General features: G+C 39.3%; 1 protein-coding gene across 5 annotated transcripts in view; it reads left to right on the top strand.

The window, feature by feature from the left end:
* Nucleotides 1–24,259, top strand: part of NVL (nuclear VCP like) — a 52,610-nt gene that overhangs the window by 9,008 nt on the left and 19,343 nt on the right. For 4 of the 5 annotated variants that reach the window (XR_013813107.1, XM_079763588.1, XM_079763586.1 and 1 more), the window contains 12 exons: nucleotides 181–313; nucleotides 533–609; nucleotides 1,150–1,284; nucleotides 3,004–3,105; nucleotides 5,275–5,392; nucleotides 7,075–7,219; nucleotides 7,879–8,143; nucleotides 9,479–9,697; nucleotides 10,441–10,545; nucleotides 12,904–12,966; nucleotides 16,113–16,232; nucleotides 22,493–22,592. Coding sequence is in view for 4 of the 5 variants with exons in the window: in XM_079763588.1 (XP_079619714.1) it covers nucleotides 181–313; nucleotides 533–609; nucleotides 1,150–1,284; nucleotides 3,004–3,105; nucleotides 5,275–5,392; nucleotides 7,075–7,219; nucleotides 7,879–8,143; nucleotides 9,479–9,697; nucleotides 10,441–10,545; nucleotides 12,904–12,966; nucleotides 16,113–16,232; nucleotides 22,493–22,592 (1,582 nt within the window). In the remaining variant the exon portion in view is untranslated. The remainder of the gene's footprint in view (nucleotides 1–180; nucleotides 314–532; nucleotides 610–1,149; nucleotides 1,285–3,003; nucleotides 3,106–5,274; nucleotides 5,393–7,074; nucleotides 7,220–7,878; nucleotides 8,144–9,478; nucleotides 9,698–10,440; nucleotides 10,546–12,903; nucleotides 12,967–16,112; nucleotides 16,233–22,492; nucleotides 22,593–24,259) is intronic. The other variant, XM_079763587.1, reaches the window with a different exon arrangement.

Below are 24,259 nucleotides of genomic sequence, written 5' to 3'. Positions count from 1 at the left end.
CAGCTTTTTTAAATGGGGCTCTAGAGTATATAAGCTTACCTATGTGGCCCGCATTGTATTTCTCTTGGACAAGGCATCTCTAAGAGGTTTCCAAGAACCAAGCCTTTTGGTTTGCCAAAATCTTTCTCGTGTTGAATTAGTAATGGATCTTTTCCAAATCCCTTTGCTTTAATCATCCAGGATTCCAAAGAGTCGTCTCTTCTGGAGAGTAATAAGAAAAGGAAAGGCAGGTTAAAGAGCAAAGGAAGCAAAAGGAAGAAAGAAGATCTTCAGGAAGTGGATGGGGAAATAGAAGCTGTCCTGCAAAAGAAAGGTGCGACGCAGGTCTGTGGGTGGTGGTGGCCGTGTTTGCTTGGAGGGAGGCATCACTCTCCCAGGCTGATCTGCGTGGGGGACCTTCCATGTGCAGAGACATTTCTTGGAAAATGTGTCAATAGCTAATGGATCTTGGTTTACTTAACAATTATTAAGTATAATTCTGAGTTGCTACTGAATCACTAACCTTTTCACTTCCTCCCTTTTCGTTTACCAGCTAAAGCCAGGGGGCTAGACTTCCAGACCTCCAGCGTGAAGTTTGAAGATGTTGGAGGCAATGATGTGACACTAAAGGTTATTCAGATTCAGAATTTTACTTCCAGTGGGTATTGCTAATCAGTTATGCAAATCAAGTCCACGTCTTTGTTTCTGATAGGAACTGGTGTAGGAAAGGAGACTGGGGAGGGGAGAAGAGCAAACCTGACTTGTACCCTGCAGGGTATTGAGGGATAGAAGCAGCATAATAGCTTCAACTTTGTCCCCACTTTAATTGTAGCGTGCATAAGCCACAGGCTTTATAATTTATAAGTGCTGGTATTTAAAAGTACTATAATAATGTTCCTGCTTATTTTCAGTGTTGGCTCTATTCCAGTTCCCTGCTAGTTATTTCTCTATACATCTGCAAGGTAGACGTTAGGAAATGGAAGCTGAGAGATGTTACTGCTGAGGTCATACACTGGGTACCAGAGCTGGAAGTCAAGCTCAGGTCTAAATCCCAAGCATAGACTCACTCTCCTATATTTTGCTGCTCCCAAGAATAGGACGTTTCGTTCCGTGTTGATTCCTTCCTCCCTTGGCCTGGGAAAGACATCTGTGCTGTTTCTTCCCTGCTAGGAAGTCTGCAAGATGCTCATACACATGCGTCACCCGGAGGTGTACCAGCACCTGGGCGTCACACCCCCTCGTGGAGTTCTCCTTCATGGGCCACCAGGCTGCGGGAAGACATTACTTGCACATGCGATTGCTGGGGTGAGGTTTGCTGGCACTTGGTTGCTTTTGTTATTTTTTGTTGTTCTTCGTTTGTTTTTACTCTTTGGTTAACTTGAACTAGACTTGGCATATTCTCAAGAGGACTGATTCCTCCTTCACTATTTTACCTCTTGCATGCTGCTGTTCGTGAGATGCTATTTTTTAAATCTTTTTTTTAATTTTTTTTTTCCTTTATTGATTGAGGTATTACATATGTGTCCTTATCGCCCCATTGCCCCCCCCATTTTTAAAATCTTTATTGTCCCCTTCTAGCCCACCCCCCCACCCCTGAGATGCTATTTTTGGTATCCAGTTATTTATATGGCAAGGATTAGGTGAGAAGCAAAATCATATAGCTGTGAACAACGCCCCCTTTTTTTAAAAAACACATTTACATTTTACATTTTATTTCTCTTTCTCATTAAGCCAGTAGTTCTAAAGAGCAATGAAATAAGAAAACTAAGGATGTATTTTTTATAGATATAAGTTTATTCAGGATAATAATGGTTTTATACTTTTTAGGGTTAAAATGTCCTTTCTAAAAAAGATAATTGGCAAAACGAAAAGTTAGCAGTCTTATTTTAGTCCCATCAGATTTTTCAGAAACTGTTTTGGATAATAAAATGCAAAATGAGTACTTAAATTTTAAGCACAGGGTGCTATACTGATCACTAATAGATTAGTGCTCTATGAAACAAAAGCCTTTATAACGGAGAACTTGATGGATTTGCATCATTTTATTCATTTGTTGGATAAATCTATTGTGTGACTGCTGTGCGCCAGACATTGAAATATAGTGATAAATACAACAAACCCAGTTTTTATCTTTTTATTTTTTATTTTTATTGATTTCAGAGAGGAAGAGAGAGATAGAAACATCAATGATTAGAGAATCATTGATCAGCTGCCTCCTGCACACCCTACTGGGGATTGAGCCCACAACCTGGGCATGTGCTCTTGACCAGCATTGAACCCAGGACCCTTCAGTCTGCAGACCAGCGCTCTATCCACTGAGCAAAACCAGCTAGGGCCAGTTTTTATCTTTAAGGAGTTTTTCAGTCTAATATGAGAGACAGACATGAAACATTCATGCAAATAAATGTCTACATAGTTACAATGGTAATAAGTGAGAGACACAAAAGGTGCGGAATGCCATATGATTGTTTTGGGATACCCAAGTTAAGAGGGGTCAAAGAAAACATGACTGCAGAAGTGGAATTTCAAGATGGCCAGAAGAATGAGTAGGATTTAGGCAGGCTTGTCACCATTTGTGGGGTGGGAAGTGGTAGTTTCTCTTCCTCTACTTAAAGAGCCTGCCCGCTCTGACTAGTAACGGGCCACCTGTCTGGATTCAGGATAGAGCAATGCTAGTAGAGTGTGTGGGGAACAACTATGTCACAACCCCTGCTGTTTCCTCTTCAAAAGACAAATTTGTTTTGGTTCAGTTCTAAGTGGGGGAAACATCTCTTGAGATTCCAGATTCTTTATTCAGAGGAGAGGATAACAGAGTTTTATAGTGGCATCTGTAAAGCTATCTTGTCAATGTGTCTGAATTAAAGCGTAGATTTTTTAAATAAAGTTTTCTGTCGGATCAATACAAAAAGATATTAGGAAATTCGTCGTTTTAAAAATGTAATTACGAGAGAGGGACTGACTACGGACAAAGGAAGGAAGTGAAAATTCAAAAATTTGGTCATTCTTTTATACATTTGTGCACAGGAACTTGACCTTCCAATTCTCAAAGTAGCTGCTACAGAGATTGTGTCTGGAGTATCTGGAGAATCTGAACAGAAGCTGAGAGAACTATTTGAACAAGCTCTGGTGAGTTAGCTAATGAGTAATGTCAGGTTGTCACATTGTATAAAGTTATATTGAAAACCCTGTTTCCTCAGATATTACCTAATTACCCATTCACTGGCCACTCTTTTGTAAACATGGTAATTTTTGCTACCCATGATGGCAGAATATTTACACTTGATCTTAGCCGAAAGGCTGAGAAATGAAGATGGCTAAATATTTAAAGTAGATTTACTGGTACGGACCATTGGATAAAATAATCTGTTGAATCTGAAACCAAAGATAAATTGGTGAGAAGTTTTGGGCTGTCATACCCAGTAGTGTATGTTGAAAAGAGATTATCCTTGTGATAATTTCTTTCACTTTCACTTTTCACAATTTAGGATTGCCAAACACCTTTTAAGCAATGTGAAAAAATTTAGCATTAGAATTATCACATTATAAAAGCAACCATAGAAACGCCAGCATAAACTCTTCTGTGTTTGCATAATTGAAGCTGTGAAAAGATAGTTCTGTCACAGGAGAAATTACAGCTTGGACTTTATCCTGGTTGGAATTCATGTCATTAAATTTGTATGCTTAAGAACTTCTGAGAAAGATGACATTTGGGTCCAGTTAAAGTTTTCGCGTCCATACAGTGTCCTCGTTAATTATCTGTACTTTCGCGTCTGAAGCATAGGTTCAGTCCTTGTGCCACCCCTTAGTAACTGTGGAATCTCAGACAAGATATTTAACTACTCTAACCTTTAGCTTCCTTACTAGTAAACTAGGTTAATAGTATTACTCAAATCTCATGGGGTTGTTGAAAGCATTGAATGAGAGGATTCTTCTAAAACCTTTCAGTGGTGTCTGAGACCTTTGGTCTCTGGAACACCTCATGAAACTGGCTCATGTGTCCAGTAGTCTAAGTGCCTCTCTGTGAACATTGTCATCAGCGGGGCTGGGAGGAGAACCAGCTAGTGAGGGGCCAAATCTCTTTCCTTTTCAATTGCGTGGTTTTGAGTCTTAGCCGGGCTCAGAGTCTGACTCAACATAATCAATGACACTCCTCGCCACTGAGTAACTCAGAATAAGCTGTGTTTTAGCTTGTATATATAGATATTTTTATCTAAAGTTTTTATTTTAACTGATCCCTATCTATTTGTCTCTGTTTTTATTGGGGTAAATATGTTTACCTTACCATTTTAAACATTTTGGAGTGTACAGTTCTGTGGCATTAAGTACACTCATATTGCTCTGTAACCATCACCCTCCTCCATCTCTAGAAGTTTTCATCTTTCCAAACTGAAGCTCTACCCATTAAACACTCTAACTCCCCATTTCCCCCTCCTTCCAGCACCTGACAAGCGCCATTCTACTTCTGTCTCTACCAGTTTGACTACTCCAGTTGCTTATATTATATCCTAACTTATTCTACCTTAACTCTTATCTAGTGTATATTTTTTAGAAGACTAAAGATGCTCATTCTCCACACAGCTGCCTGGGGACTTGGCCACCCCTTCTGATTCAGGGTAGTCTTCCAAGTCAGCCGCTCGCAGTTCCGTGAGGGATGACGCTTAAGTTCTGGAGCTGGTTGGATGGTTGCACAGAGTGTGAACATATCCAGTGCCATTAAACTGTGCCCTTAAAATGGGTACGATAGTAATTTTATGGATATTTTACCACATAAAAATAAATTAAAAATAAAGCCTCTAGTCTTCCTAAATGCCACTTATAGCAGATTCTAGGGCAAAGCTTAGATATTTTTACATGGGTAGGAACACACATAACATTTGTAGTAAGCTTAGGTTTTCTTATTTAACCTTTTGCACTCAGATGTCGAGTGTGACTCGACACGGTTAGCATTAGAATAAAGGAATCGAGAAAAAAGCAAGCAAGTGCAAAGGGTTAAAGTTTATAAAGTTAAAATTTATAAATTATAGCATAGTAAGTATGCCTAATTTACAAAAGAATTGTGGTCAATTTATCATTATAAAACATGGATTGATGAAAAGACTTTAAATTTGTTCTCTTACATGGAGTCTCTTAAGCATCTTGCTTCTCTTAAGTCAGATAAGTCATACACTGTGACTGCCTTCTTTAGGGTTATTGTTTTGGTGAATGATCCTTGAACGTGAAGATTTTTAAAACTAAACGATGCTGCAGTACAGGAAATATATTTATGGTTGTCTTTTGTGATATTCTCATTTCTAGTCAAATGCTCCCTGTATCCTTTTCATTGATGAAATTGATGCCATTACCCCCAAAAGAGAAGTTGCTTCAAAAGATATGGAACGAAGAATTGTAGCCCAGCTCCTAACCTGCATGGATGGTCAGTTTAAAGTAATGAATTCACTTTAAGAGAATAAATTGTCTTTGTTTTTAATAGTGTAAGTAACATGTGAGGATATCGAACATTCAAATAGAGTAAAACTCAGAGTAAAAAACAAATCTTTTTATTTCCATAAAAAAATTACATCATTAATATTTTAATTTTTGGAGTGTAACTTAGTTATTTTTAACGAGTTTACACAAATGTATAAATACACTAACATATTGTTTTGCTTTTTACAACATTGTGATTACACCATACACATCCTATCTAATAATAGACAAATATGCAAATTGACCGTACCTTCGCTATGCCCGCGATTGGCCAGGAGGCGCGGGGGGCGGGACTCGGGGTGGCCGATTGGGCCGGCGGGACGCTGAGCTCGCATCGCCAGCGGCGGCGCAAGCTCAGCGTCTGCGCCATGGCTGTGCTGCGGCACAGAAGGGGCCTCTGGGGCAGCGAGCTCACATCCCACCGTGGACCATCAAAAGCAGGGGAGCTGGGTGCCTGTCCGCTGGTGCACCAGGCCTTTCAGAAGCCTTCGCCGCGCCGGAGGCTTCTGAAAGGCCTGGTGCACCAGCGATCAAAAGCGTGGGAGCTGGGTGCCTGTCCGCTCAGGCACCAGGCCTTTCAGAAGCCTCCACTGCGCCAGAGGCTTCTGAAAGGCCTGGTGCACCAGCGGACAGGCACCCAGCTCCCCCTTGATCGAAGCGAAAGCGTGAGGGGACCCTACACGTGCATGATTCAGTCATGCACTGGGCCTCTAGTTGTTCTATAATTTGCTATTTTTAATCTTTAACATGTCTTGGAAATGTTGCCATTTCAATGCAATTATATTCTTCTTTTTTAATCCTCACCTGAAGGTATGCTTTTGTTGGTAAAAATCATTTGAGAGAAATAATACTTACGAAAGACACACTGGCCCTGTATTCTGTCTGTGCCTAAAAATTTAGCTGTGGATTAAGCCAGAGCAACTGAAGACTGGATTGTATCTCCCCATCTCAAGAGTCTGTTTGGAGACATGTCCTCCTCTGTCTTGCCCAGACTCCCTGTTGTTGGACTGCTCACCTTGTGCTTCCGCTCACACCTTTCCTCCCATGTAGGATTTCATTACTGTAGCACTGCTTATCAGTATCCTGCCCTTTGTGAATGGAATGTTCCCGCGTCCATCCACTCTTCATTATTCCTCACTCATCATGTTACTGTGGTGCTTTTTTTTTTTTTTAATTGATTTCAGAGAGGAAGGGAGAGGGAGAGAGAGATAGAAACATCAATGATGAGAATCATTGATCGGCTGCCTTCTGCACGCCCACCACTGGGGATCGAGCCTGCAACCCTGGCATATGAGCCTTGACCGGAATCAGACCTGGGACCCTTCAGTCCACAGTCTGACACTCTATCCACTGAGCCAAACCAGCTAGGGCTGGGGTGCTTTGTTTATAAATGTTATTATGCTTCACAAAATATGTCTTTTGTGTTTCTCAATAGATTGTGAGCTGCTTGAGGACCATGTGTATTTATCTTCCTCACATATCAGGCTTTTAGGAAATGTTAGTTTTATATATGTTTATTGCTGTTAAAATGTGTCATACTTTCTAACCACTTAAATGACTTGTGTAAGCATTATTATCCTCGTTGTCAAGTGTCTTGTTCACCAGTCATCCTGTGTCTGCTTCTCATAGATCTGAATAATGTGGCTGCTACAGCTCAGGTCCTGGTCATTGGAGCTACTAACCGGCCAGACTCGTTGGACCCTGCTTTGAGACGCGCAGGAAGGTTCGACCAGGAAATATGCCTTGGTATCCCAGATGAAGCATCCAGGGAAAGGTACGCTCTTAGGGACTGAAGCTGGTGTGCCACTGTGTCATCTGAACTGAAATGGAGGGGTGAGAAGCACGTCACCTTGTCTTCCCACCTCTCTCTCTCTCTCTCTCTAGTTAAATTGATTTGGAAAGGGAAGAAGCCTACATTAAATAAATGCTTTAAGAAAATAATTTGCTCATCAATAGGGTAATTGTTTCAGACTTTTTTCAGCAGTAATAATGGACTTACATACCAATACTCACTTGTCCATTATTAACAGTGGCTTCCATTTTTACTTTGGCTGGTCAGCTTAGGGCAGTGTCTAAAATATGGAATAAAGCAGTGTTCACAGGTCCATGTGTGGGTTCAATCTGAGTACAATACCTTAACCTGTTGCACTAACCTGCCTAAGACCAGAGGTTCTGGGAAAAATAATTAAATGGCTGCCAGAGAGTTGAAACCTGGGTTTTGCTATAGTACCAGCCTTTCCTAGTCGTTGGTGTTGAATGTCAGCAGAGCAAAGATATGTCCACCGAATAACTAAAAATATCTCGGGGCTCTCTTTAGGAGTAGAAATCTAGTAAAGAAGTATTTTGGAATACTGTATTTCAAATAAATATATTCAGTGACTTGTTTTTACTAGCAGGTTGGGACTCTGACTTTTCCCTCTGTCTTTTCTACAGAATACTTCAGACGCTGTGCAGAAAACTAAGACTTCCTGAAACGTTCCATTTTCGTCACTTAGCACACCTCACGCCAGGCTTTGTTGGTGCGGATCTGATGGCACTCTGCCGCGAGGCAGCCATGTGTGCCGTCAGCAGGGTCTTAATGCAGCTGCAGGAAGCACAGAAGAAAGATCCTGAGACGGAAGGCTTTCCATTTGAAGGAGGCCAGGGAGAAAGGATGGGAACTGAGCCCACTTCCACAGCACAGGTGCTTTCTAGACAGGTACCTAAGCTGGCCTTCCAATGTTCTTCATTTGTGTTTCCTTACAAGCAAGCGTCGTAGTTGAGGTTTATGATTTTCTGTTGTATTGGCATTTTATCTTCAGAATAATTATAAGTTATGCCCAGAATGTCTATAATTTCAAAATTACAAGTTGGTTGTTGTTGTTTTTTTGTTTATCCTGAATAAATTCATTTTACAATAATGATTATGAAATTCTGGAGCCTTCCGCCTACCAGCTGTTTTTGTAAATGAAAGTTGTATTGGAACACAGCTGTGGTCATTTATTTACGTATTGTCTATTTCTACTTTCACCTTTCACAGCAGACCCTACACAGGAGTCCTACAGCTCCTAGCCCTTTATGGGAGTGTGCTGACTCCGCTTAGAGCAGTGGGCACTCAGTTCTATTTCCTGGGTACCTTTGGTTAGGCGGACTAGGGACGTGCTGACACAACCATACTCTTATCTCTAGCTGCAGGTGGTTCTGGATGACAGTCCTATGCATGTGAGAGGGACATTGATCAGTCTAGATCACTGTTAAAATTTTGAGTTTTGTAAATCACGAAACCTCAAAATAACATTTTTACGGCATTTGAAGGTTTGCACAGGGGGTGTCTACATATTATATAATTTGATCCATGTAACTGCCAAGTAAAGATCATTACTTTCCTCATTTTATAATCAGAGAAACCAAGGTTAAGAGATTGTGACTTGCCTAAGGCCCTACTCCCTCTACTTTCCAGAGCAGGAACTTAGATCTAGGTATTTGGTTTTCAAATTATTTTTCCTTACTCATTTGGAACCACAATTTTATCTGTTAAAAATAAAAATGTATCCCTTTTATAATGTTGCATATAAGTTAGGATTTTATCAATTGCATTATTCAGAGTTACTTTTTATACTTGTCCTTTCATATTCTTCACAAGGCAAGAAATCTGCCTTTGAAGTTCAAGACTGAAATCTTACTGCCATCAGAGTAACTTTGTTTTAATTTCACCAAAATTCAGCTGCTCTTAAATATTTATAAATGAAAAGTGGAAATAATATGGTTATTGAAATGAATCTGTGCCAACTGCTTATATTTGCTACAGCTAGCCATAGTATAGGATGCAAAAATCATTCTTCTGTATTTGAGTATAATTGGTGTGCCTTTCCTTGCCCAGTTATCTATTTAGAATAAAATTAACTTCTTGTGTCAGTGGAGATAATTATTAAAATACTTAGAAGTTTACTATAGCTTGTAGAAATACTGGAGAAATAATTTTTAAAAGTACAAAAAGTAATGTTTCAACAAACTTTGTGATTTTTCCTTTTTTCTCTCAATTGCTCCCGTTAAGGATGAATTGCAAAGTCTGCTGAGGTTGCTAAGAAACCAGGATCCCCTCTCAGAGGAGCAGCTGCAAGGACTGTGCATTGAGTTGAATGATTTCATTGTTGCTCTGTCCTCCGTCCAACCCTCTGCCAAAAGGGAAGGCTTTGTCACTGTCCCTAACGTGACATGGGCAGACATTGGTGCCCTGGAAGACATTAGAGAGGAGCTCACCATGGCAATATTGGTAGGTGTGTCTGCAGCTAAATGCCGTTGGCACGTGTGATGGGTAAATGACCATACATGTGTGCTAGGTTGTATATGTTCTGTGGTAGTAACATTAATCCCCCAATGATGGTTTTTCATTTTTCTGATATCTTTTTTAGACTTACTCTTTTGGTCGTGCGTGAATTCTGTGAGAGTAAGTAAAAATGAAAGTTTAGGTTTCAACCAAGACCAAATGATTGGAGGAAGACTTTCTGAACTTAGTCAAGCTCATGAAGGTCAAAGCAGTTTAATGCCCATGAAATTTAGGATTTTTACTTACTCTTACTTTTTCACGCTACTGATCACTTGGGGGTTCATTAATGACGTGTGATCTCTGCAGAGATGTGTAGCTATTGAGAGAAAATGCACGGAGGTTACAGCGAACAGGTGTCTCTGGCTTTTGACTACAGAGCACTGCCGCTCCGGTTTCTTAAAGGAGGACATTGCCTACAGTGTTTATCGCCTGGAAATTTAGATGATTTTTTCAGAAACCTTTATGTTTAAAGCGTTTTCAGAACTTACATTTAAGTATGGATTCCTCAAGAGCAGGGACTTTTTTGTTTGCCACCATATACCTCATGCCAGGAGCAGGTAAGCACGTGGTCCCAGGCCCTGTTCGTTTCTTTGGGCCTCGTGATCAGTGCTGAAAACGGGCCTCTGGAGAGCATTGGACACGCAGTGTAAAAGGACGCTTGTAACGGATCGCTGGGATTCTACTTCCAGGCACCAGTACGTAACCCAGATCAGTTCCAAGCTCTCGGATTGGTGACTCCGGCCGGAGTCCTCCTCGCTGGTCCTCCCGGCTGTGGGAAAACGCTGCTGGCGAAGGTATGGCATACGTTCAACTTTTGTATTTCATTTCCTATTAGCAGGTAGAATAAGATGACTATCACTCTGAAGATTACACTGAGATATTTTTGTATAATTTCTATTAGAAGTGCATTTAAAATAAGACTGGTAGTTTTCTTCAGAAAAGTTTTCCACTTTTATTTATTTGTGTAAATTTTTTAAAACTTACTTTTGCTTATATTACTAAATTTCCTTTCTTAATGCTTCTAGTACTTTTACAAGACATTGCTGTAAATTAGTTTGAGAACGGAGGAAGGAGATGAGAGCATCACAGTCTTGGTCTGTACCTTTGTACATCAGTGTTAGAGAAACATGGCCAGAAAGAAGGCTCTGTGTGCTAAAATGTGAATTCTCCAGGTGGATGCCATCCCCTTGCCTGGGCGCCTTATATTGTTTGGTTTTAATCTTGCCTGACAGTGAGTGCAAGATTCGTGATGCTCTCCATGAAAAAGTCAATTATGTCCACTATATTTCATTTGGAAGCCAAAGAAGATTTCTGATCATTTCAGGAACTATTGGGGGTTTGATGGGTTAAATGTTGGGTACCTGGCATTTAGATGTGGAGAACCTAATGCGAATGAGTCAGACTTCATTAGATGTGTATCCTGACTCTCCCTTACTTAATGAGTGAGAGGTAGGAAGCTTATGAAATTGGCAGCAGGAAAGACAAAGATGGAGAGAGAGGATAATAATCTTCATGTTGAGCAATTTTTGGTGGCGGAGCATGCATGCATTCATGGTTCAGCAGGTATTTATTGAGCTACTTAGTTTGCCAGAAATTGTTCCAGGTCCTAGGGATCAACTAGTGAACCTGTGCTAATATAATTTATTGTCTGTTTGGAAAGGGCAGGCAGTAAATAAAAACAATAAAATTACAGATTTAGCTAAGTTCTAAAGGGAATAAACAGATTGTTATGATAGATTGATTGGGAGATGGCTATTGTAGGTTTGGTGTTCAAGGGATGGTGATATTTTATGGGGTTTTTTGTTGATTTCAGAGAGGAAGGGAGAGGGAGATAGAAACAGCAACGATGAGAGAGAATCATTGATCTGCTGCCTCCTGCACACCCCCCACTGGGGATTGAGCCCGCAACTCAGTCATGTGCCCTTGACCAGAATTGAACCCGGGACCCTTCAGTGCACAGGCCAGCGCTCTATCCACTGAGCCAAACCAGCTAGGGCAAGGGATGGTGATATTTAAGAGTCCTGAAGAAGCCCTAACTGGTTTGGCTCAGTGGATAGAGCATCGGCCTGCCGACTGAAGGGTCCCAGGTTCGATTCCCGTTAAGGCCATGTGCTGGGTTGCGGGCTTGATCCCCAGTAGGGGGTGAGCAGGAGGCAGCTGATCAATGATTCTCTCTCATCATTGATGTTTCTATCTATCTCTCCCGCTCCCTCTCTGAAATCAATAAAAAATATATTTAAAAATAAAAACAAAAAAAGAGTCCTGCTTTGGAAGTGATAGATTTGAAATACACCTGTAAGATCCAAATGGAAATGCCGAGGAGTACGTGGACCAGGTTCTAAGAATAGGAAAGAACTCTCTTCCCTGACCGTTTTGGAGTTCTGAGACATTGTATTCAGGTTTCATCTCTGCATTCAGGTTATAATTCTTGGATTCTTCTACACGGATAGCCATGTGTTTCTCTTTGGCTTTGAACCATTATTCTTAATTGCAGATGGATCCTTATGTATTAAAAATAATTGTTGCCCTAGCTGTTTTGGCTCAGTGGATAGACCGTCAGCCTGCGGACTAAAGGGTCCCAGATTCGATTCTGATCAGGGGCATGTGCCTGGGTTGCGGGCTCAATCCCCAGTGGGGGACATGCTGGAGGCAGCCAATCAATGATTCTTATCATTGATGTTTCAACCTCTCTTTCCCTCTCCCTTTCTCTCCGAAATCAATTCAAAAAATATATTTTAAAAAAATAGTCTGTTAATACTGACCCTTGATAGAGACTTACATTGATGTTTTTACATTTTGGTTAATGAATGAATGATTGCTTTAGTTGGGCAAGGTATTTCTTGATGCAGAGATGACTATCTTTCACTAGAATTCCACACTAGGCTACACGGGTATAACGTTTACATAAATATTTTGTGTCCCTTTCACCTGATTTCTAGTCTTCATGATTCTTAGAAAGTTTTAGGTTGACATTTCTTATTATTCTTTTCTCTTTTTCCCATAAGTCTCCTCTCCTTCTAATTGGAAAGAGGCAACTATAAAAGAGGGAAAATAGAGTATAAGCTAAAAGAAACTCCCATGTTATCACAAATGATTGTTATTATTCTATTGTATATTTGTCTTATTTGTATCTCTTTGTTTCCTTTTACTAGGCTGTTGCAAATGAGTCTGGACTAAATTTTATATCTGTCAAGGGCCCAGAATTACTAAATATGGTAAGTTGTGGCATTAGCCATTGTTTAGATAAGGAAGGTAATGATCTTTCAAATTTCAGGGTAGAATGTCTTTAGATTTTTTAAACAATTGTCTAATTTTGGTGAAATCACCTCTGTAGGAATGAAGAAATGGAGCCTTACTCTGCTGTACTTAGTATATGTACTTTCTTAATTAAGTCTGGTAACTTCTGAGCCTCCGTTTTCTCACCTGCAAAATGGAAATAATTGTAATAATTAACATTTTAAAGTGTTTACTCTGTACCATGAATTTGTAAAGCACTTGACATACATTATTCTTCAACAACCCTGTGAGATACAGATTATTGTTTCCCCTGACTCACAGATGAGGAAAGTTAAGTTTAGGGGGTAGAAGAGGAAAAAAGGGGGATAAATGGTAAGGGAAGGAGACTTGACTTGGGGTGGTCAGCACACAATACAATATACAAATGATGTACTGTAGAATTGTATACCTGAAGCCTATATAATTTTATTAACAAGTGTCACCCCCAATATATTCAAGTAAAAACAACAAACAAGTTTGGGGGTTTTATATAACTTGGTCTGCGTCTGCCAGCCAGGAAGTAGTAAAGCTAATGTTTAAATCTGGGTTGTCTGACTCCTGGATCTGCTTTCCTTGTCCTGTTGTTGTGTGGCTCAAATGAGTTAAGTATTAATAAATAAAAATACTCTGGGGGAAAGAAATCACTAAAGTGACATATAATAACTTCTTTCAGCACTTAAGCAATTTATATCTCAAATTTAAGAGACTGAATTTATTTCCTATCCATTCTGTAACATTTAAAGACAAAATGAGAATGATATCATTTGTTTTAAAAGGCTTCTTAGCCCCGGCAGATATGGCTCTGTTGGTTGAGCCTTGTCCCATGCACCCAAGAAGTCACCAATTCAGTTCCTGGTCAGGTCACATGCCTGGGTTGCTGGCTCGATCCCCAGTAGGGGGCATGCAGGAGGCAGCAGATTGATGTTTCTCATATTGATTCTTCAACCTTGTCAGTGTAACCAAACAGTATAAAAGAACTGACAGTAAAACTTTGGATTTGGTACTCAGAATGTCATTATTAACTTTAGGGTTAATATTTTCAGTAATTGTGTTTTTAAAAGCCCGGTTATGATGGAAAACTGAATGGCAAATAAGGAATTAGAGATAAGTATAGGATCCTTATTCGAAGTATTTCTTAAAGGTCAAGATAGGGGTTTTTCTTTTGTTTGCTTATTTCTAATCAGTGTTGTCTTTGTTAAGATTGATTTTAATCTGTCCTTTGAACTAGGTTTACCTTCCCCTAAATTAAATTTTCTTTTACATAGTCATTTTGGTTTACTGTATCTGAAGTCCCTTTGCCAGCTATATTGATTATTCTTTTCCATCCCCATTTGAAACTTTGTTGAACTTTATCTCTCCCAACCCACTGATACCTTTTCTTTTTTAAAAAACATATACACTGAGTGGCCAGATTATTATGATATCTGAGGCCCAGTGCATGAATTTGTGCATGGGTGGGGTCCGGCCAGCCTGGCCAGGGGGAGGGGACATGGGCGGTTGGCCGGCCTGCCTGCTGGTTGAACTCCCGGTCGAGGGGACAATTTCCATATTAGCCTTTTATTATATAGGATATACACTGAGTGGCCAGATTATTATTCGTTCAGAGATCATAATAATCTGGCCACTCCGTGTATTTTTTATTGATTTCAGAGAGGAAGGGAGAAGGAGATAGAAACATCAATGATGAGAGAGAATCATTGATTAGTTGCCTCCTGTATGCCCCCTACTGGGGATCGAGCCTGCAACCCAGGTATGTGCCTTTGACCAGAATTGAACCTGGGACCCTTCAGTCCACAGGTCGATGCTCTATCCACTGAGCCAAATCAGCTAGGACCCAATGCCTTTTCTTTAAAAATATCTCCTAAATATTTTGGTTTAGTTACCCAAATATAATTTTTGCTAAATTAGATTTTTCAGGGAACTAAATTGTTCTACTGCGTAGGATATTATGATCAGAGAAAAATTTGAAACGGTCATGACTTCTACTTTCCAAGTACTTTACCATATAGTACAGTGAACGTGGAAGAGCTCACAGTTACAATAGTATAAAATGCTGTAAGAGCAAAGAAGACAGTAATGGGAAGAAAGATTAGTGGGGATCTTCTCAAATGCAGTAACTATTTGGAGGTAGGTTGGGAAAGCAGTTCAAGTAAGGGAAGCAAAGGGAGCTAAAGTACAAAGAAAAGTGCAGGATACGTGTGAGGGAAAGACAGCTCTATTCAAATGAGAAAACAAATACCTGAATCACTCATCTGGGATGCAGTCTATTCCTTAATTACTTTATTATGACCATATAGTCATAAAATAACATCAGAGATACCTTATGATATGAGATTGTTAGCATAAGATTCTGTTTTACTTAGCAGTTTTATTACGACAAACCTGCTTTTCTTAAACTAGTTTGAAATTTTATAAGAACAATTTCTTATGCCTAGCTAAAGGTGAAACCATATTCTTACATGTAACTTTTTATTTTAATTGTCCTAATGTTATATATAGCTGCTAGTGAGTTGCTGTTATTTCTTGACTGATCTTAATATTTTATAGTTTGATTTTGATTTTAATATACATTATGCCATATTACAGCTGTTAGATTCCCAGCTGGCTCAGTTTGCCTCTTCTGATGCTTTATGACAAAATAGCTCCTCCCTTAGCAAGATGATGTACAAATGACAGTAGAACAGTGAATTGTCTTGTTTGCATTTAAAATACTGTTTGAATTAATGATTAATGAATTATTGCTGGATATTTTATATGCATAAAGCTTAGGAGGTCACTTCTAAAATAGAATTGTGAGGGGGTTTTTTACTTAGAGAAGACCTTACATTGCATTTAGTCTTCATTTTGTAAAGGAGGAAGTTTATAAGCTTAAATAATAGCCAATTTTATTAAATTGAACCACATACAACTGGCTATTCTTATAGGTCAGAAATGGGCAAAATACCAGTAATTGCATATGGCTCAGCCTAATACTTTTTTGGACTCTGATGTACAAATGTCCTTTAAAACTGGTTTTACTACAATTTGGCTTGAACCCCAAAGTTGAACTGTCCGTGCACTCTGTCTCCCGTCTGTGTGTGTGCAGTACGTCGGTGAAAGCGAGCGTGCTGTGCGGCAGGTTTTCCAGCGAGCCAAGAACTCGGCGCCCTGCGTGATCTTCTTCGATGAAGTGGATGCCTTATGCCCTCGAAGATCAGACCGAGAGGTAGCCGTCATTGAGGGTCTTTTACAGATTTCTGTCTTAGCACCACAAACCATTTTAAACAAGTTTTTATGAAGGTTCTGTAAAGTTCAAGGAGTTCTTGTAAAGTCATTCCTCGAGAACATTGAGACTCTTTGTGAAGTAGCCTAGTAATTTGAAATCAGGACTGAGGGATAACAGTTGCATTTTTATTAACCTCTGTATCCTTTTTTTTAGTATATTAGTTGGGTTACACATATCAGATTCACAAAAATGAGTAGCTGGGACTGGAAATGATACTGATTTTGAATAGTCTGCCTTGTAGTCTTAAGATTCTCCAGTTAAATGAGTTCTTGAGGCAGAAGAAAATTTAATTTAAGACACGCACTCACAATAAGGCCAGGTAATGTGCACTGACTCAGCACCTTTACACTCTGGGGAAGATAAACCTTGGTCTGCATTGACTGCCACTTGCATTACTATGCTGAGTCATAGTTCTTAGAAATTTCAGTTCAGAGAGTGCCCAGAAACAGCTGTTATCAGGAAGATTGTTATGTAAGAGTTGGAAGCATAGGGATCATGTTTTTTGTGGTTTATTTTTGCATAATTATTCTGTATATGTTCTCGTAGATAGTGCAACATTTATTCAGTGGCTCATTTCACTCAAGAATCCCTAGAAACATTAAATAGTTGAAAAAACAAAACTTGACTAATATAAATGTGATTCATATCAAAGCAAATTTGTTCTCTCAGCCCAGTGGTTGGCAAAGTCATTAGTCAACAGAGCCGCAGTTTGCCGACCACTGCCTCAGCCAGGAGTCATCAGTGGTATCACAGCATCTCCTTAGCACAGTCTCGTCCGATAGTGACGTCAGTGGCCAGGGCAAAGGTCCTTCCTGTTCCCCTGCCAGCTGTCAGATCCTAAAGTCTAGTGTGGAATCCAGAGCCAAACACGACACTTTTGTCCCGCTGATTGGGGCATGGTGTGCTCTGGATTTTAATCTGGTTCTACAGCCCCTTTCCCTGGTTTGCAGCTGTGTTACCGCCTAGTCATTTTTTTTAAATGATTTTTATTGATTTCAGAAAGGAAGGGAGAGGGAGAGAGACAAAAACATCAATGTTGAGAGAGCATCATTGATTGGCTGTCTTCTGCACACCTCCTACTGGGGATCGAGCCCACAATGCGGGCATGTGCCTGACCGGGAATCAAGCTGTAACCTACTGTTTCATAGGTTGGTGCTCAACCACTGAGTCACACTGGCTGGGCTCATGTAGTAATTTAAGTATGGGGGTGCATTGAGATATATCCAGTCAACCACTTGCCCTCAGAGAAGTCTGCAGCCATACAAACAACATCCCTAGCTTATCTGCCATCACACAGTTTTGCTTTCCAATACATGTATTTGGATTTTTAACGTTTTCACCTAGGGATTCTGAAAATATTTGAGCTTTGAGTGTATTCTTTTTTTCTTTTCTTTTTTAATATATTGATTTTTTACAGAGAGAAAGGGAGAGGGATAGAGAGTTAGAAACATCTATGAGAGAGAAACATCAATCAGCTGCCTCCTGCACACCCCCAACTGGGGATGTGCCCGCAACCAAGGTACATGCCCTCGACCGGAATCGAACCTGGGACCTTTCAGTCCGCAGGCCGACGCTCTATCCACTGAGCCAAACCGGTCAGGGGGAGTGTATTCTTGTTTATTATACAAGTTATATTTGAATGTATACTTGTGACAATACAAATGGATACAAGCATTTTCTCCTACCTCTTTTCCTATAATTCTTCTTGGAGGGGTTACTTCTGCTCCCGGTTTCATGTTTAGTATTTGTCATTCTAGAACTTTTGCCATAAACTGGAAAACATGTATTTTTTAGACTTTTTTATGTAAGTGTGGTTATTCTATCTTGATGATTTTCCCATGCACTTACTAACTTTATTTTTCTACCTTGCATAAATGTTCCAGTCTGGATATAGAAGAATTTATTTAATAATTCCTCTGTTTTAGACATTTACATTGTTTCCAGTTATTTATCTTACAAACAGAACTTTAGTAAGCATTCTTTTTTTTATAAAATATTGTGCACATGTGGGAATATGTGAGAGTTTTAGAGGTAGAATTTCAGAATAGGAGCTGTATATACATTATATTTTGAAAGTTAATATAAATCATTCCTCATATAAACTACCAGTTATATACCTCCACCAACAGTGTGTAAAAATCATTTCCTACAACTTTGTCAACAGTGGATAATACCCATCTTTCAATTTTTGTCAATTTTATTAGCTAAGCATGATAATAAATTTCTGTATTCATGTCCCTGATGATCAGTGAGGTTGATCGTCTTAAGTGATTTTTTTGTATTTCATCTTCTATTGCCTGATCATATTCTTTGATCCTTTTGCTACTGAAATGTTTTTGGGTTTTTTTGTTTTTTAATAGGAGCTTTTTAAGTGTGGTAAAAATTTATTCATTGTCCAGTTATGTGTTGTAATACTATTTTTCCCAGCCTTACCACCTATCTTTAATTTTTTTTATTATACACAATGTTATACTTTCTTTTTTTTTTTTTTTTTCAATTTTTTTATTAAGGTATTATATGTGTACATATCTTACCATTGCCCTCCCCACACCCCCCTCCCATATATGCCCCCACCCCCCAGAGTTTTGCATCCATTGGTTATGCTTATATGCATGCATACAAGTCCTTTGATTGATCTCTTATCTCCCCCACCTCTCCCTAACCTTCCCCTTGTAATTTGACAGTCTGTTTGATGCTGTCTCTGTATCTATCTTTTTGTTCAAGATTATAATGTTCTTTATTATCCATAAATGAGTGAGATCATGTGGTATTTTTCTTTCATTGACTGACTTATTTCACTTAACATAATGTTCTCCAATTCCTCCCAGGTTGCTGCAAATGATGAGAATTCCTTCTTTTTTATGGCAGCATAGTATTCCATTGTGTAGATGTACCACAGTTTTCTGATCCAGTCATCTGCTGATGGGCACCTAGGCTGTTTCCAAATCTTAGCTATGGTGAATTGTGCTGCTATGAACATAGGGGTGCATATATCCTTTCTAATTGGTGTTTCTAGTTTCTTCGGATATATTCCCAGGAGTGGGATTACTGGGTCAAATGGGAGTTCCATTTTCAGTTTTTTGAGGAAACTCCATACTGTTCTCCACAGTGGCTGCACCAGTCTGCAATCCCACCAGCAGTGCACGAGGGTTCCTTTTTCTCCGCATCCTCGCCAACACTTGTCGTTTGTTGATTTGTTGATGATAGCCATTCTGACAGGTGTGAGATGGTACCGCATTGTTGTTTTGATTTGCATCTCTCGGATAATTAGTGACGTTGAGCATGTTTTCATGTGTCTCTTGGCCTTCCTTCTGTCTTCTTTTGAAAAGATTCTATTTAGGTCTGTTGCCCATTTTTTTATTGGATCATTTATCTTCCTTTTATTAAGTTGTATAAGCTGCCTGTAGATGTTGGAGATTAAACCTTTATCAGTGATGCCATTTGCAAATATGTTCTCCCATGCAGTGGGCCTTCTTGTTGTTTTGTTGATGGTTTCTTTTGCTGTGAAAAAGCTTTTTATTTTGATGTAGTCCCATTTGTTAATTTTCTCTTTAGCTTCCATTGCCCTAGGGGCAGTGTCAGTGAAGAATTTCTTTTGGCATATGTCTGACATTTTGCTGCCTGTGGATTGCTCTAGTATTTTTATGGTTTCCCGTCTTATGTTTAAGTCCTGTATCCATTATGAGTTTATTTTTGTGTATGGCGTAAGTTGGTGATCAAGCTTCATTTTTTTGCATGTATCTGTCCAATTTTCCCAACACCACTTATTGAAGAGACTGTCTTTATTCCATTGTATGTTCATGCCTCCTTTGTCAAATATTAATTGAGCATAGTGGTTTGGGTCAATATCTGGATTCTCTATTCTGTTCCATTGATCTATATGTCTGTTCTTGTGCCAGTACCAGGCTGTTTTGAGAACAGTGGCTTTGTAATACAGCTTGAAATCTGGTATTGAGATCCCTCCTACTTTATTCTTCTTTCTCAGGATTGCTGTGGCTATTCGGGGTCTTTTTTTATTCCAGATGAATTTTTGGAGAGTTCTTTCAAGGTCTGTGAAATATGCCGTTGGTATTTTAATGGGGAGTGCATTGAATCTATAGATTGCTTTGGGTAGTATGGACATTTTAATGATGTTGATTCTACCAATCCATGAACATGGTATGTTCTTCCATCTGTTTACGTCTTCCTCTATCTCTTTTTTCAGTGTCCTGTAGTTTTCCGTGTATAGGTCTTTTACCTCCTTAGTTAAGTTTATTCCTAGGTATCTTAATTTTTTTGGTGCGATGGTAAATGGGATTGCCTTTTTAGTCTCTCTGTCTGTAAGTTCACTATTGGTGTATAGAAAGGCCATAGATTTCTTGGCGTTAATTTTGTATCCTGCTACATTGCCGAATTCATTTATTAAGTCTATTAGTTTTTTGACGGAGTCTTTCGGATTTTTTATGTACAATATCATGTCGTCTGCAAATAAAGACAGCTTTACTTGTTCTTTTCCAATTTGGATGCCTTTTATTTCTTCTTCTTGTCTAATTGCAATGGCTAATACTTCCAGTACTATGTCAAACAGGAGTGGTGAGAGTGGGCATCCCTGTCTTGTTCCTGTTCTTAGGGGAAATGTTTTTAGTTTTTGTCCATTGAGTATGATGTTTGCTGTGGGTTTATCATATATAGCTTTTATTATGTTGAGGTATGAGCCATCTATTCCCACCTTGTTGAGAGTTTTTATCAAGAAAGGGTGTTGGATTTTGTCAAATGCTTTTTCTGCATCAATTGATATGACTATGTGATTTTTATCTTTCAATTTGTTTATGTGATGTATCACGTTTATTGATTTGCGGATATTGTACCATCCTTGCATTCCTGGGATAAATCCTACTTGGTCATGGTGTATGATCTTTCTGATGTACTGCTGGAGCCGATTTGCTAGAATTTTGTTGAGGATTTTGGCATCTATGTTCATGAGGGATATTGGTCTGTAATTCTCTTTCATTGTGTTGTCTTTATCTGGTTTTGGTATAAGGGTGATGCTGGCTTCATAGAAGGAGCTTGGAAGTGTTCCTTCCACTTGAATTTTTTGGAATAGTCTGAGGAGGATAGGTTTTTATACTTTCAATATAGTAAATTTGTCTGCCTTTCCTGTTTCGATTCAGAGGTTTTTGTCTTGCTTAAATAGGACAGTTTTGTTTTTATTTTACCCAGTAATTCTATATTTTTTTGAGTCCAGATTATAACTCTGTTAATCTCTTATTAGTATTGTCTCTCTGAACAGTGATAATAAGGTGTACCATTATTTTCTTTTTTTTGGGAAATCAGTGGATTAAACTTACTACTACCTCTGTACATAAAATTTATGTTGAAGAAAGGCAATTAACGATAAAAGGAAACACAGCAGCACTTTTCTCATTTCCTCCATTGTGCAGCTAAAAAATGTCTATAAGTGATTTGTCCCCCTGTTTACCAACCTCCAGAACTTTTCTCTCAGGTGTTGCCTTGAGGTAGCTGCACTTGTGCTGGATACTGAAGGAAAAGAGAAAAAGACCCAGTGTCCCAATGAGGCATCTGATCTCCCAGGGAATCTGGTCTGGCATTCAAAAGTTCAGTCTAGATTTGTCCGAAAGGAAATTTGTTGTGGCTCTTGGATCCTTGAATAACTAAAAGGTATAGATTTTGGGGTCAGATAAATCTGAGTTTGAGTTTCATTTCTGCCCTTATCTTGCTGTGAGACCATGGACAAATAACTCAACATCCTTTCTCGCCACAGTTTCCTATCGAAACTGTGGATAAAATAAGGGAATTTTCCAGCTGGTGTGGTTTAGTGGTTGAGTGTCAATATAAGAAGCAGGAGGGCACAGCTCGATTCCTCATCAGGGCACATGCCGGGTTGCAGGTTCGATTCTTGGTAGGGTCATGCAGAAGGCAGCCAGTCAATGATGATTCTCATTAATATTTCTTTCTCTCTCCCTTCTTTGAAATCAATAAAAATATATCTTTTTTGAAAAGGTTTGCTGGGGAAACATGGGAATGAGAGCATGTTTTGTACAGTGCTTGTACAGTAACGAGTCAGGAAATGATCATTGTTATCTCTTGACAAAAACATTCATTCAAATGAGCAAGTATATTACTTTGTATGGCAAAATAAAATTGGTGATGGATTTTTCTTTTTATTGGGGGCTCATGGAGATATGTTTGTTTCTTTTCAGACGGGGGCAAGTGTCCGAGTGGTGAATCAGCTCCTTACAGAGATGGATGGTCTGGAAACACGTCAGCAGGTTTTCATCATGGCAGCCACTAACAGGCCAGGTACGACAGTATACAAAGCTGATGAGTCTGAAGACTCAGCATTCACAAACAATACCATTTACAGACATCCTGGTCAAGGAATAACTAAAAGCGTTCATTAGTTGAAATAAAATCTTAGAAAGCTTTTATGTAAGCAATAGAAAAAAACATAGTTTTGCCTGGATTTCATGAGTTTTTGTTTTGATTTGTTTTCTGTGTTGCTGCTCAGAAAGTTCTCTTGTTGGCAGAGAACACGTGTAACATACACTTTTCTTTTTTTGGTGTAACATACACTTTTGACCACAGAAACAGGAATCTGAATTTATGTCCTATGGTTTCTCTCAAGCTGATAGGAAACAGCAATGAGACTCTTTTCCTTGTATCTGAAGCTTGAAGATAGGTTTTTAAGATTTTATACTGGAACCATGTCCCTGTGTTTAACTATTATTTAAAATTGTTTACAAGCTTTAACACTCAATGAAGGATTTAGAAAAAGACTCAACCTCAAAAGTGCTCGAGGTGGCTTTTACTCTGGATCCTAAATTTTCTTCACATTGTTTATTCCTTGCCAACCCTATGAGCCACTGTGTCATAGCTGCCCCGACATCAATGTTTGTGTTAACTCTGATAGCAGTGATAGGGTAATTTAATTCCTTAAATGGACTTGATCAGTTGTCAAGCTGATAATAATTTTTCATTTCATCTAAGTTACCATGGAAACTCAAAGCCATGAATTATATGCCATTTTATTGTAAAATGAAAAGTTAAAAGTTGTTATGGTTTATACTTTGACTCTTGTAATAATGAAATGCTCTCTTTGGAATCAGACAGAACAAGGTTTGAGTCCTGGCTTAGTAACTGCTCTCTTTCAACCCAAACTGGTCTAACACCAGAGAAGCAGATTGTAAGTCAGTTCTGACTAACCACCTGGAGTTAGTATCGGGTCCTGCAAGTTAAGGAGTCAGTCCTCTACAAGCCTGCCCCTCCTCAGATGCCAGCCACAATGGTATCTCCGGAGCACTCACACTTCCGATCAGCCTGCTACAAATTTGAGAATTCCCATGACCCCCCTCGAGTTCAGTAATTCACCAGAACAACTAATAGAATTCAGGAAAGCACTGTATTTACAATTACAGTTTATTATAAGGGATACCCACCCACACAGGTAGGTCTTGGAGGGCGTAAAGAGTTTCAGTGCGCTCTCTCCATGGAGTCAGGATCCATCATCCTCCGGGCGCAGCAGTGTGTTTATGAACTGGGCAGCACCCTTGAGCTTTGATGCAGTGCTTTTATGAGGGCTGTATTATGTAGCCATGATTGATTGAATCATTGGCCATGTGATTGAAGTCAGTCTTCAGCTTCCCCTTCCCTCCCCAGAGGTCTTGGTCCAAGGTCCAACCCTCTGATCACTTGGTTGGTCTTTCTGATAACTGTCCCCATCCTGAGGTTATCTTGGGGCCAGCCCAGTCATCTCATTAGCATAACAAAAGACTCCTAACTTGGGGAAATTCCAAGGGTTTTTGAAGGTGTATGCCAAGAACCAGGGGCGAAGATCAAATTATCTTTTATTGTACCACATTAATCTTGTGCATATATTACTTCATCTTGCTAACCATCATTTCTTCATCTCTGAAATGAAGATAATAATACCTAATTGTCAGGTGAAGTGATATTAGCAATCTGCCACA

This window comes from Cnephaeus nilssonii, assembly GCF_951640355.1.
Source record: "Cnephaeus nilssonii genome assembly, chromosome: 23".
Lineage (NCBI taxonomy): Eukaryota > Metazoa > Chordata > Mammalia > Chiroptera > Vespertilionidae > Cnephaeus > Cnephaeus nilssonii.
This window is presented reverse-complemented; position numbering and strand designations above follow the sequence as displayed.